General features: G+C 48.8%; 1 protein-coding gene across 1 annotated transcript in view; it reads right to left on the reverse strand.

Moving 5' to 3' along the window:
- Positions 1 to 6,221: 6,221 nt before the first annotated feature.
- SSC5D (scavenger receptor cysteine rich family member with 5 domains) overlaps positions 6,222 to 12,372 on the reverse strand; it is a 24,078-nt gene continuing 17,927 nt past the window's right edge. Inside the window, exons 12-14 of the mRNA XM_007468042.1 lie at positions 11,280 to 11,444; positions 7,567 to 8,202; positions 6,222 to 7,390 (exon numbers count right to left, since the gene is read on the reverse strand). Of these exons, the coding sequence (XP_007468104.1) occupies positions 6,222 to 7,390; positions 7,567 to 8,202; positions 11,280 to 11,444 (1,970 nt within the window). The remainder of the gene's footprint in view (positions 7,391 to 7,566; positions 8,203 to 11,279; positions 11,445 to 12,372) is intronic.

Consider the following 12,372-nt stretch of genomic DNA (forward strand, 5'->3'; position numbering starts at 1 on the left):
TACTGTAGGATTCTGTGTATCCACAGAGGAAGAAAGATTAGTGATTGCCAGGGGACATGGGGAGTGACTGACTGCTCATGGGTACAGGCTTGCTTTTTAGGGGTGGCGATAGTGGTGGAAAAGCTCTAAAATTAGATTGTGCTAAATGTTGCACAATTCTCTGAATATGTTAAAAGTCATTGAATTGTACATGTAAAAAGGGTGAATTTGGGGTGGACCTAGAGATTATCATACTAAGTGAAGTCAGAGAAAAACAAATATCATATGATATCACATACATGGAATCTAAAAAAATGATAAAATGAACTTATTTATGAAACAGAAATACACTCAGACTTAGAAAGCAAACTTACGATTACCAAAGGGGAAAGGGGGGAGGGAGGGATAAATTAGGAGTTTGGGGTTAAAATATACACACCACTATATATAAAATAGATAAACAACAAGGACCTACTGTATAGCACAGTGAACTATACTCAGTATCTTGTAACAACCTATAATGGAAAAGAATCTAAAAAAGAATATATATATATATATATATATATATGCTCTAAGAAAGAATAGATGTATGTATAACTGAATCACTTTACTGTACACCTGAAATTAGCACACTGTAAATCAACCATATTTCAATAAAATTTTTAGAAGGGTGAAATTGGCATGTAAATTTCATCTCAACGAGGCTGCTTAAAAGAAAAAAACCAAAACAGGCATTTCCAAGGTTCTCATGCTGTGACCTTGATTAAATTCCTTTCCTTCTCTGAGCCTCTGAGTTCACATTAAAAAGAAAATGGAAAAGGAAAAATCCTGCCCTTTTTCTAATAGTGCTGAATTCAGGACCCACTCATCACACAGGACCCGTTCACGTCTCTCTCCATTTTACAGACGAGACTGTAAAGGCCTCTACTTTCCAAAGACCCTAAAGTCAAAAGGTGGCAGAATCTGATTCCAAAGCCTTTGGTCTTGACTCCCCACTCACCCCCGACCCACTAAGGTTTCATAAGTCGCGTGGTGCAGAAAAAAAAAAAAGAAACGTGGTCTATCCATCCAGTGGAGTATTACTCAGCCATAAAAAGGAAGGAAGCACTGACACATGCTACATCATGGATGAACCTCAAAAACACAGAGCCAGTCACAGAAGATGACCTACTGTAGGATTCTGTGTATCCACAGAGGAAGAAAGATTAGTGATTGCCAGGGGACATGGGGAGTGACTGACTGCTCATGGGTACAGGCTTGCTTTTTAGGGGTGGCGATAGTGGTGGAAAAGCTCTAAAATTAGATTGTGCTAAATGTTGCACAATTCTCTGAATATGTTAAAAGTCATTGAATTGTACATGTAAAAAGGGTGAATTTGGGGTGGACCTAGAGATTATCATACTAAGTGAAGTCAGAGAAAAACAAATATCATATGATATCACATACATGGAATCTAAAAAAATGATAAAATGAACTTATTTATGAAACAGAAATACACTCAGACTTAGAAAGCAAACTTACGATTACCAAAGGGGAAAGGGGGGAGGGAGGGATAAATTAGGAGTTTGGGGTTAAAATATACACACCACTATATATAAAATAGATAAACAACAAGGACCTACTGTATAGCACAGTGAACTATACTCAGTATCTTGTAACAACCTATAATGGAAAAGAATCTAAAAAAGAATATATATATATATATATATATATATGCTCTAAGAAAGAATAGATGTATGTATAACTGAATCACTTTACTGTACACCTGAAATTAGCACACTGTAAATCAACCATATTTCAATAAAATTTTTAGAAGGGTGAAATTGGCATGTAAATTTCATCTCAACGAGGCTGCTTAAAAGAAAAAAACCAAAACAGGCATTTCCAAGGTTCTCATGCTGTGACCTTGATTAAATTCCTTTCCTTCTCTGAGCCTCTGAGTTCACATTAAAAAGAAAATGGAAAAGGAAAAATCCTGCCCTTTTTCTAATAGTGCTGAATTCAGGACCCACTCATCACACAGGACCCGTTCACGTCTCTCTCCATTTTACAGACGAGACTGTAAAGGCCTCTACTTTCCAAAGACCCTAAAGTCAAAAGGTGGCAGAATCTGATTCCAAAGCCTTTGGTCTTGACTCCCCACTCACCCCCGACCCCACAAAGTGTACCTGGGCCCGTGATCACCAAGGAAGCTCTGGCTACACCCCAGCTGGGGAACCCCAAGTATACGAGCAGGACCAGTTACAAAATTTGTGGGTGTCCAGTACAAAATGAAAACGTGGGACTTCCCTGGTGGTCCAGTGGCTAAGACTCTGTGCTCCCAATGCAGGGGGCCCGGGCTGGATCCCTGGTCAGGGAACTAGATCCCGCATGCCGCAACCAAGAGTCCACATGCTGCAATGAAGATCCCGCGTGCTGTGACTAAGACCTGGCGCAGCCAAATAAATAAATATTTTAAAAGAGAAAACGTGGGGTTTCTTGTTTTTAAAAAAAAGCTTTTGGGCTTCCCTGGTGGCGCAGTGGTTGAGAGTCCACCTGCCGATGCAGGGGACACGGGTTCGTGCCCCGGTCCGGGAAGATCCCACATGCTGCGGGGCGGCTAGGCCCGTGAGCCATGGCCGCTGAGCCTGCGCGTCTGGAGCCTGTGCTCCGCAACGGGAGAGGCCACAACGGTGAGAGGCCCGCGTACCGCAAAAAAAAAAGCTTTTTCCCTCCCTGGCCCCCCCCCCCCCCTTCGCCACCGAAGGCCATGGTCCCTGCGCACCAGGATAATCACTGCCAGACCCTCAAGGGGTAGGGGGTCATGGAGCCTGCCTGAAACTGGATAGCCAGGGGTCTGGCCACCAGAACCTATAGGGGATGTGGGGCTTTGCATGAGCCCCCGCTCCCAGCGCCCAGAGAATGCTTCCTTGTCTCATCGACCTCAAAACACAGAATCATCCATTGCAAACACAAAATCAAAAATCATGATGCACAGGACTTCCCTGGTGGTCCCGTGGTTCCAATGCAGGGGGCCCGGGTTTGATCCTTGGTTAGGGTACTAGGTCCCACATGCCACACAGTGTGGCCTAAAAACCCCCCAAAAATGAAAAAATCACAACGCGCATCAGATCGACTAATGGCCGCAGAACGTTAAAGCTGTGGGGCTGCAAGCAACCCACACCCTCCTTGCAGGAAAGCGTTTACCTGGGACCCAGAAGGGCGCCAGCCTTGCAGGGCCTCAGAGACACTGTTCTCTGCATTAGTTCAGCTCAAGTACAGACATGCAAATGACTTGGGCAGCACCCACACATCACCACCACCCCACCCTGCACCCCTAACCCCTGACCTTGTTAAAACGCAGATTCTGATCCGGTGGGTCTGGGTGGCACCCGAAATTCCGCTTTTCTAACCAGCTCCCAGGGGCGGCCGACGCTTCTGGTCCATGGGTCACTTTGAGGTGCAAGCAATTGTGAGAACACGATTTTAGAGTATTGATCCCACATCCCAGCTAAACTCTCATTAATGCTAAACACTTGTCCGCTTGATTCTTTGCGGTTTTCTATGTGGTCAGTCGTATCGCCTGTGGGAAATGACAGATCTGTGCCTCCCTTTCCACCCTTTGTCTGATTAAGGATGTTCCCTCTGCTCCTACTTTGCAAAGAGTGCGTGTGTGTGCCTGTTTGTAAACCATGAATGGGTGTTAATTTTGTCAAATGTTTTCTCTGCATCAAGCTTGCTAGGCCTCTGCAGCTACTGTTTTGGGCTTGTTGCAAGCTGGCAGGCACAGGACCAGGCTCAGATGTCCTGTGGGAGGTGTCCAGGGTCAGGGCCAGCAGTAGGTGGGGGCTGGCCTCCTATCCTGGCCATGGGCCCCGGGGCCAGATGTTTGGGCTTAGCTGCCTGGCCGAGCAGGGATAGAGTGACCAGATAATTAAGCACCCGCTTATTTAGGGCTGGCAGGAGGTGGCAGAGGGTGGAGGGACCTCGGGCCCGAGTGCCCAGTAGCTCCCCCAACCCTGGCTTGCTGAGGGGCGCCAGGAGCCTGAACCCCCAGTGGGGCCCTCTGGGGTGACCTGGAGTAGGGGTGCACCTGCTCCCACCTGGGAACGAAAAAGGGGACCTCTTGCTTCCAAGTTGGGGTGCAATACTTGGAGTCCCGACTAGCCGGGACAGCAAGGGGAATGTATGCGGAGGCCCTCCCCAGGTTACTAGTCAGCAGTTATTTAAGTCTTAGGGCTTAATGAGACCCCGGGGAACAGGATCCTCAGGAGGCTTCCTCATCTGTCGGCAGGGGCAGGCAGTTCATCTATCAAGACCCTCGGACAATATTCTTCCCCGCCCCCAGCAAGTAACTGGACCCTGCTGGCCTTTGCAGGACTGCGGGGGCAGCAGCTCCATGACCTTCCAGGACCTCTGAGCCAGGCTCCAGTCTGGGGAGAGGTGGGGAGGAGGGAATGGTTCCCTGCCTGAGGCTGCAGGAGCCAGAATACAACTTGGGGGGGTCTTCCAAGACAGCCCCCAGTTTACAAGCTGAGGCTGAGAGAGGAGGAGGCCCACCTAAGGACGCTCAGCGGGGGGCCATCGTGGAAGCCTAACCTGGAACCCCAGGCCAAGTCTGACGCCGAGGAATTTGCACTGTGTTATTCTGAGTCCCCGCAGCTCTTCTCTGTGGACTGAGGCAAGGGGCTTGCCCTCTCTGAGCCTCAGTGACCTTTCTGAAACAGGGGTCAAGTTCCTCCCTCCAAGGGCTATAGTGAGGGTGGAATGTAGTGTATTAAGAGTCCACATTGTGGCCGGCACAGAGAAGCATGGTCAGGAGCCGTCATGGTCACTCTTGTTAACTGAGCACATGTGCTAAGCTCTGTCCTCACCTGCACTAGCTCATCTAATCCTCACAACCACCCCAGGAGGCAGGAACGACCACTATCCCCATTGTACAGGTGGAAAAACTGAGGCTGGAGAAAGGAAATTAACTGCTAGAGTCCCAGAGCCAAGAGGCAGCCTTGAATCGAGGATAATCTGATTTGGGCACGTAATATCTTCTGAGCAAGGGCCCTGGGTCAGACAGGCCTGGGTACCAATCTTGACTCCACTACATGCTCCCTGAGTGACCTGGGGTACACGACCAAATGACTCTGTGCCTCAGTGCCCTGATCTGTAAAATGGGGGTAAATACAATAATACCTATCACATGTTGAGCACTTATCAAGAGCCAGGCCCTGTGCTAAGCACTCTCACATAGGTATCAATCTATCAGTTAATCATCACAGCAGCCCCTGAGGTGCGTACTATTATTATTTTCCCTTTTAGAGATGGGGAAACTCAGACCAAGAAGTTAAGTAACTGGCTCAGGGTCATGTCCGCAACGGCTCAGACTCAGGCGTTTAGGCTCCAAAGTTCACCCTCCCCCCTGCTGAGCTGTGGTAAAGTACCCTCCTCAGTGGGTGTTCATGAAGGTAAAATGACATCATGCATGCAAGGCCCTCAGAACAGAGCCTGACCCATAGGAGGTGCCCAGTGAACACTAGTTATTATTATCATGCACTCGTCATTCAAAAAATATTAATGGAGGGTGCACTCGGTGTCAGGCTCTGTTCTAGGAGCTGGGCATACATCTGTGAACAAGACAAAGATTTCTGCCCTCGTGGGGCTTCATCATAGCCATTATCACTGCCATCATGATCATCACCATCATGATCATCACTGCCATCATCACCCTGATCATCTTCATCACCATCATCTCCATCATCACCATTATCATCATCACCATCATTACAATAGTCATTACCATGATCTTCATGACCATCATCATCACCATCATCACCATCATCTCCATCATCACCATCATCTCCATCATCATCACCACCATCATCAGCACCATCACAATCATTATCATCACTTTCATCATTACTATCACATTACCATCAGAATAGGCATCACCATGATCTTCATTACCATCACCACCATCATGGTCACCTTCATCACCACCACCATTATCATCATAATCATCCTCACCATCACTATCACCATTCTCATCTTCACCATCATAATCACCATCATACTCATCACCACTATCACCATCGTCTTCACCATCCTCACCACCTCACACGGTGCCTGTTGTATTCACAAACAGATCAGTCTTGTGATTCCACCTCCTCTAGTCCCCCAGAAACATCATTCACATTTTGTTTTTAATTAGATACTTCGGTTTTCCTGTTTGGGTTTGGGAGTGTCATAAGTCCCTCAGACCCCAGATAAGGTCACACATCTCCCCGCAGAGGCCTCTCTTCCTCCTCTGGGGTAGTAGTGGTTGGTGCAGGTGTGCTGGGGGGCCAGGCCACCTCTGCCAGTCTCTTTACAACCTCACCCAGCTGCCCCAGACCCTGGGCAGCCTCCACCAGCTGGGTCAACCCCAGTCCCAGGGCGTGGCGCTCCTGCTGGTCCCGCTCCAGAGCCTGTGTCAGCCTCTGTAGCTGGCTACCCACATCCCTCACAGCGGCCACCAGCTCTACCAGGGCAGGCGGATCACAAGCCATGACCCTTACAGGTGGCACTGGGGCTTCACATGGGCCAAGGGGGCCTGGGCTCTGACCAGGAGTTGGCCCTAGGGTGAGGCAGTCAGGGGGAGGTTGATCCAAGGTGGGGGCCATAGGGGACAGGTGGAGGTCAGGGGTCACAGTGGGGTCAGAGGCTGAGTGTGGAGTCTGGGTAGGTGGAGAGGTTACTTTGGGGCTCTGGCTTGTGGGTGGTTTGAAGTTCTCAGTGGACAGTGTGTCTATGCTGGGGGCTGGAGAGGGCCTGCAGGGGCTGGACTCTGTTGCTGGACAGGGCTCTAGGCTCCACATCTGGGATGTGGAGGGGTGAGGGGCCCCCGTGAATGTCAACCGGGGGTGTGGGCTGGGCTTGACTGTTGGTGCTGAAGAGGGAAAGGGAAGTTCTGTTCCCAAGGAAGTTAGAAGGGACTTGGCAGTGACCATAGGGGTTGAGGTGGGGTGAGGAGTCATGGTGGGGTAAGCAGTGGTGGTGAGGTGAGGGGTCGTGGCAGGGTAAGGGGTTGTGATGGGTTGAGCACTGGTGATGGAAGGAGGAGTTGTGGTGGGTTGCGGGGTCGTGGTGGGGTGAGGGCTTGTGGTTGGGTAAGGGGTTGTGATAGGTTGAGCACTGGTGATGGGAGGAGGGGCTGTGGTGGGGTGAGGGGTTGAGGTAGAGTGAGGGGTGGGGGTGGGGTAAGGGGTGGCAGTGGGGTGAGAGGCCATGGTGGGATAAGGGGTTGTGGTGGGGTGAGAGGTCGTGGTGGAATAAGGGGTCGTGGTGGGTTGAGGGGTCGTCCTGGGTTGAGGGGTTGTGGTTGGGTAAGGGGTTGTGATAGGTTGAGCAGTGGTGATGGGAGGAGGGGTCGTGGTGGGGTGAGGGGTTGAGGTAGAGTGAGGGGTGGGGGTGGGGGCAGGAAGAGTGGAGACCAGACTGCTGAAATGAAGGTGGAAGAAAGCACTGACGACTCTGGTTAACTACACATTCATCTGGGGCGGCACTGAAGGAGGGACAGCAGCAGGTCGCGCGGGCGTGGTGGGGGGGGGGGGGGGTAGGGGGTGGCAGTGGGGTGAGAGGTCGTGGTGGGATAAGGGGTTGTGGTGGGGTGAGAGGTCTTGGAGTGAGGGGTTGTGGTGGGGTAAAGGGTGGTAGTGGGGTGAGAGGTCGTGGTAGGGTGAGAGGTCATGGTGGAGTGAGGGATGGTAGTGGGGTGAGAACTTGTGGAAGGGTCTGGGAAACTAAAAGGTTCTGGAGGTGTGTTGGGGTATGGAGATGTGTCCCAGACTGGGGTTGTGTCAGACTCTGGTGTCAGCTGTGAGGTAGGGGAAAGGCGGGTCACCACCGCCGGTGCAGAGGGGTCAGAGGTCAGTTCTTTGGGCATGGTGGGTGGTGGAGTGGGTGAAAGCCCAGGGGTCAGCGCTGGAAACACGGTGGCATCAGGGGTGGACAAAGTAAGGCCAGGGGTTGTCAAGGTGCGGTGAGAGTTCATCCAGGAGGCCGGGTCTGGGCTGGGCGGCAAAGTGGCGGGAGGGTCAGAGGTCACCTCCGGCGTTGAAGCTGCTGTGGGGATGAGCTGCGGCGCGGAGTCAGAGGTCAGGACAGGGCCCGGCGGCCCCGGCGAGGCGGAGGGAGCTGGGGAAGTGGTGGGGGGCGCAGTCCTGGCCGCTGTGGGCCGCAGCCGTCGCTCGGGCCACGGTTTCCTCAGGGAACCTGTTGGAGGAAAGACGGCCAGCGGAGGTCAGTCTGCTCCGCCCACCCCGCGGCATGGTCCGCCTCCTAGGGGTAGGCCGACCAATGGGAAGGCATAAAGCTTTGTGACGTCATGGGTCGCCGGCAGACTTCATCCGCCCTAGTGCCCCACCTCCACGCTTCCTCCGATGTCTCCAGGCGCCACCTGGCGTCCTCCCCTCTGGGAGATGCGGAGATGGGCGGGCAGGGGGGAGGGGGGATGTGGAGGGGTACCTGGGATGCAAGAGGGGGCCGAAAGGCAGAGATGGGATGAAGGGAGATAAAGAGGGGGAGGGGAGTGGGAGACGGTGCATAGCATGAGGGGGAATCTGAAGGGTAATCTCAGTAATCAAGACAAATCTCTTTACGCCATATTTTTAAACAATCAAAATTAATACAAAAGATCTACAATGAACAAAAAGTCAACATTTTAATCCAAGACAGGATCCGACCTACCTCACTGGAATTCCCCCTAAAATTGGCTCTGTCAGATCCTGGTGAGGTAGGTCAGATCCTGACTTTAGTTAAAATTTTACTTAGTTCATCATGGATTGTTTTTGCATTCATTTGTTTTTTAACCTATGGTATTAAGATCTTATTTACCTTCATTACTAAGGGTTTGGAATGCCCCAAATTTTAGGCCCGAGTAAAATAAGAAGGCTTACCCTCTTCCAGGCCCTGCTTCCAGGTAAATGTGAATTTTAAGCTCTTTTTACAGATGAGAGAAATACGGCCAAGAGGGTAAGTAACTTGCCCGAGGTCACACACAGTTTGAAAGTTGCAGGGACAAGATCTGAACCCAAGCCCTTTACATACAGAGTCTAGGCCATTCAGTATCACTTTCTCAGTCATGGAAGTGTTCTGTGCTGTCCAATATGGTAGCCACTGGTCACCTGTGTCTTCTGAGCACTCGAAATGTAGCTAGTTCAACTAAGGAATGAGTGTTTCCTTTTCCAATTTTTTTTTTTTTACCTTTGAATGGATTTCTTTTTAAAAAATTTTTAAATTGGAGTATAGTTGATTTACAATGTTGTGTTAGTTTCAGGTGTACAGCTGAGTGATTCAGATACATATACATACACACACACATATATTCTGTTTCAGACTTATAGATTATTTCCCTTATAGATTATTATAAAATATTGAGTATATTCCATGTGCTATACAGTAGGTCCTTCCTTTTTCAAATTTTTGATTCACTTAAATTTAAATAGCCACCTGTGTCAGTAGCTACCATATGGAACGGCACAGCTCAACAGAATTCCACTTTTCTGCAAGGTCTTTGAGGTGCATCGTGCCCCTCTGCAGGGTCAGAGGAGCAGTTAAGTAAAGGGCTTGGCCTCCAGCCAGGCTGCCTGGATTTAAACCCCAGCTCCATTACTTCCTAGCTGGGTAATCATGGGCAAGTTACTTAACTGCCTTGAATCTCAGTTTCTTCCCCATTTGTAAACCATGGATGATCCACATACCTCCCTTGTAGAGTAATCATGAGGATTCAGAGAGAAAGTGTGTGTGCAGAGCACTTACACAATGCCTAGCACGTGATAAGCATTCTCATGATTATTCATACTGCCATAGTCATTGATGTCTGTGCCTCAATTTCTCTTATCTGTGAAATGGGAACAATTATAGCACTTACATCATTCATGTAGGGCTCATGTGGCTGCTACGAGGATTAACACATATAAATATGTTAAAGCATAATACATATAAAGTGCATAAAATAGTGCCTGACACATGGTATGTTGCTTGATAAATGTTAACTGTGCCTAGTTATTATTTCAAGAATCTCAGCTTAGTTCGATAGAACAAGGACTCAGTAACCTAGAGTGGTATTGATTTTTAATTTTTCAGACCCAAGGTGCAGAGAGCTAAGCTACTCATACCCCACTGTACGTTGTCATTAATAGTCCCTGCAATGTCTTCTCTTGTTTTACTTTTTCTCCTCTTTAACCCCAAGCTCCATCCCCTCGTCCTCTCCCATAGGTACCTCCACTCTAGTGTGTTTCACATATGGCCTTAAACATATGTGTGATCTTAAACAATACGGAATGCATAGATGTGTTTATGTAAATATATAAGTGTATGTGTATTTTTGTGTTTGTGCTTTTAATTTCTGCAAATAATATTCTGCTGGAAATCTCATTCTGTTTGACCTTCCCCTCAGTATTATGTTTTTCATACCTATCCATGTTGCTGTGTATATAGCTTGTCATTGCTTTAGCTATTGCATAAAATTCCATCACGTGTAACCATTGCATTTCTCTTCCTTGTTACTCTACTGTTGGACACTTAACTTGCCTCCAATTCCCTAATACATCCTCACACATATTCCCTTATAAGCCTGTGCAAGAATTTCTCTGGAATATAGATCTAGGAGCAGGATTGCTGGGTGATAACGTATAATCATATTTAATTTCACTAAACACCACTAGGTTGTGTTTATCAAATTGCTACAGCCAGTGGGGATGCCTGTCTCCCCACACCCTCACCTACACTTGGTATTATTTACCTTTCAAAGTTTTTTCCATGCTCGTCATTGTTTTAATTTGAATTTTCTGATTCATTATGAATGTGAGCACTTCCAGGTATACTCGTTGGGCATTTGGGCTTCCTCTTCTGCAAATCACCTTGTTTGTATCTTTTGCCCATTCTCTTATAGGATTTCCTATCATTTTCTTATTTGTCAGAGTGACTTACATGGTATAGGTTAGGGTTTCTCACCCATGGCACTGCTGACATCTGGGGCTGGATGATTCTTTGCTGTGGGGGATACCTTGTGCACCGGAGGATGTGTAACAACATCCCTGGCCTCTACCCACCAGGTACCAGTAGCCTCCCTGCTCCCAGTCATGACAACCCAAAATGTCTTCAGATGTTGCCAGTTGCCCCCAGTTGAAGACCACTGGTATAGATAATAACCCCTCGTCTCAGGATATATTTCTGCCTGGTCTTTCTAGGGTGAGAGTTGGGTCACCATGGGGAAATCTGGAGTCCACCTCTCCATCCCACCACACAAACACCCTGGTCCCCTCGCCCCAGCCACATGCCTGCCTCACCTGTATCCCCACGGACCCTTGGAGCCAGAGAGGGATGGCCTGGGCTCCTGATGGTGCCAGCGGTGCCAGGGGGTCCAGGTATGCCTGCGGTGGGGGTCCCCTTGGCTGGGACCTCTCCTGAAGGTGTATCCCACGTCCAGGAAGGCTCATAACCATCCTCGCCACCTTGAGAGATATGGGGAGAACTGAGTAATGACAGTGCTGTGAAGATTTCTTTCCAAGATGCTGGGTTTTAGGACTCCATCGAGAACACAAATTGAAGCTGTCTTCCTGTTAAAATGTCAGCCCACCAAGTGCAGGCATACGCCCTGGGTCCGTGTGTACTCAAAATGTGCTCCAAGATATGGCCACATTCTCATTCATGATCCATTAGTGTGCGACTGATGCGATTTTTTAATTAAAATATACATCGAAAAAAAGGAAGCACCATGGCAGAGTTACAGCCCTTGCGAGGCCCAATCACATCCCTTCCCTTTGTCAGAGGAGCCTTTAGTTAGTAGTTCCTAAGTATGCCTTTACACCTTAGCTATACAGGTGGGACTCCCTAATGCTATATTGTTTTCACATGTGTTAGCTTCCTACAACCAGAAAGACTGCACATATACATACATACAGCAAACACCTTCTCACAGCCTGCTTTTTGGCTGCGTTCCTTCCTAGCTGGCTGAGCAAGTCACTTCACTTCTCCACGACTCTGTTTCCTCACCTGTACGATGGGTGTCGTGATGGCACCTACTCCATGGGGTCGCAGGGCTGGCAAGTGATAAGCTGTCCTTTCAGTTAAATGCATATAACTCTAGTTCCTTCTTTTTTTTTAACCTTGTGTAATATTCTATTGTATGAACACACAACTGCCGATTTATTTATGCCCCTGTGGACGGGCGGTTCGGTTGTGGCCAATGTTTTGCTGCAGTGGATTCTTCATGAGTGGGAATTGCTCAACACCTAATTGTGGGACTACCGTGCGCAAGGCATCTCTCTAGATGTTGTCAAACTGCCCACCTTTATCCCTCACCCTTGCCACTGAGAGACATTTTAAATTTTTGGCAATCTCTTGGGGAGCTGGTGGGCAAAGAAGCTGCAGTTTCCCTAC

The sequence above is a fragment of the Lipotes vexillifer genome, unplaced genomic scaffold (genome assembly GCF_000442215.2).
Source record: "Lipotes vexillifer unplaced genomic scaffold, Lipotes_vexillifer_v1.1 scaffold1223, whole genome shotgun sequence".
In the NCBI taxonomy this organism is placed as follows: domain Eukaryota; kingdom Metazoa; phylum Chordata; class Mammalia; order Artiodactyla; family Lipotidae; genus Lipotes; species Lipotes vexillifer.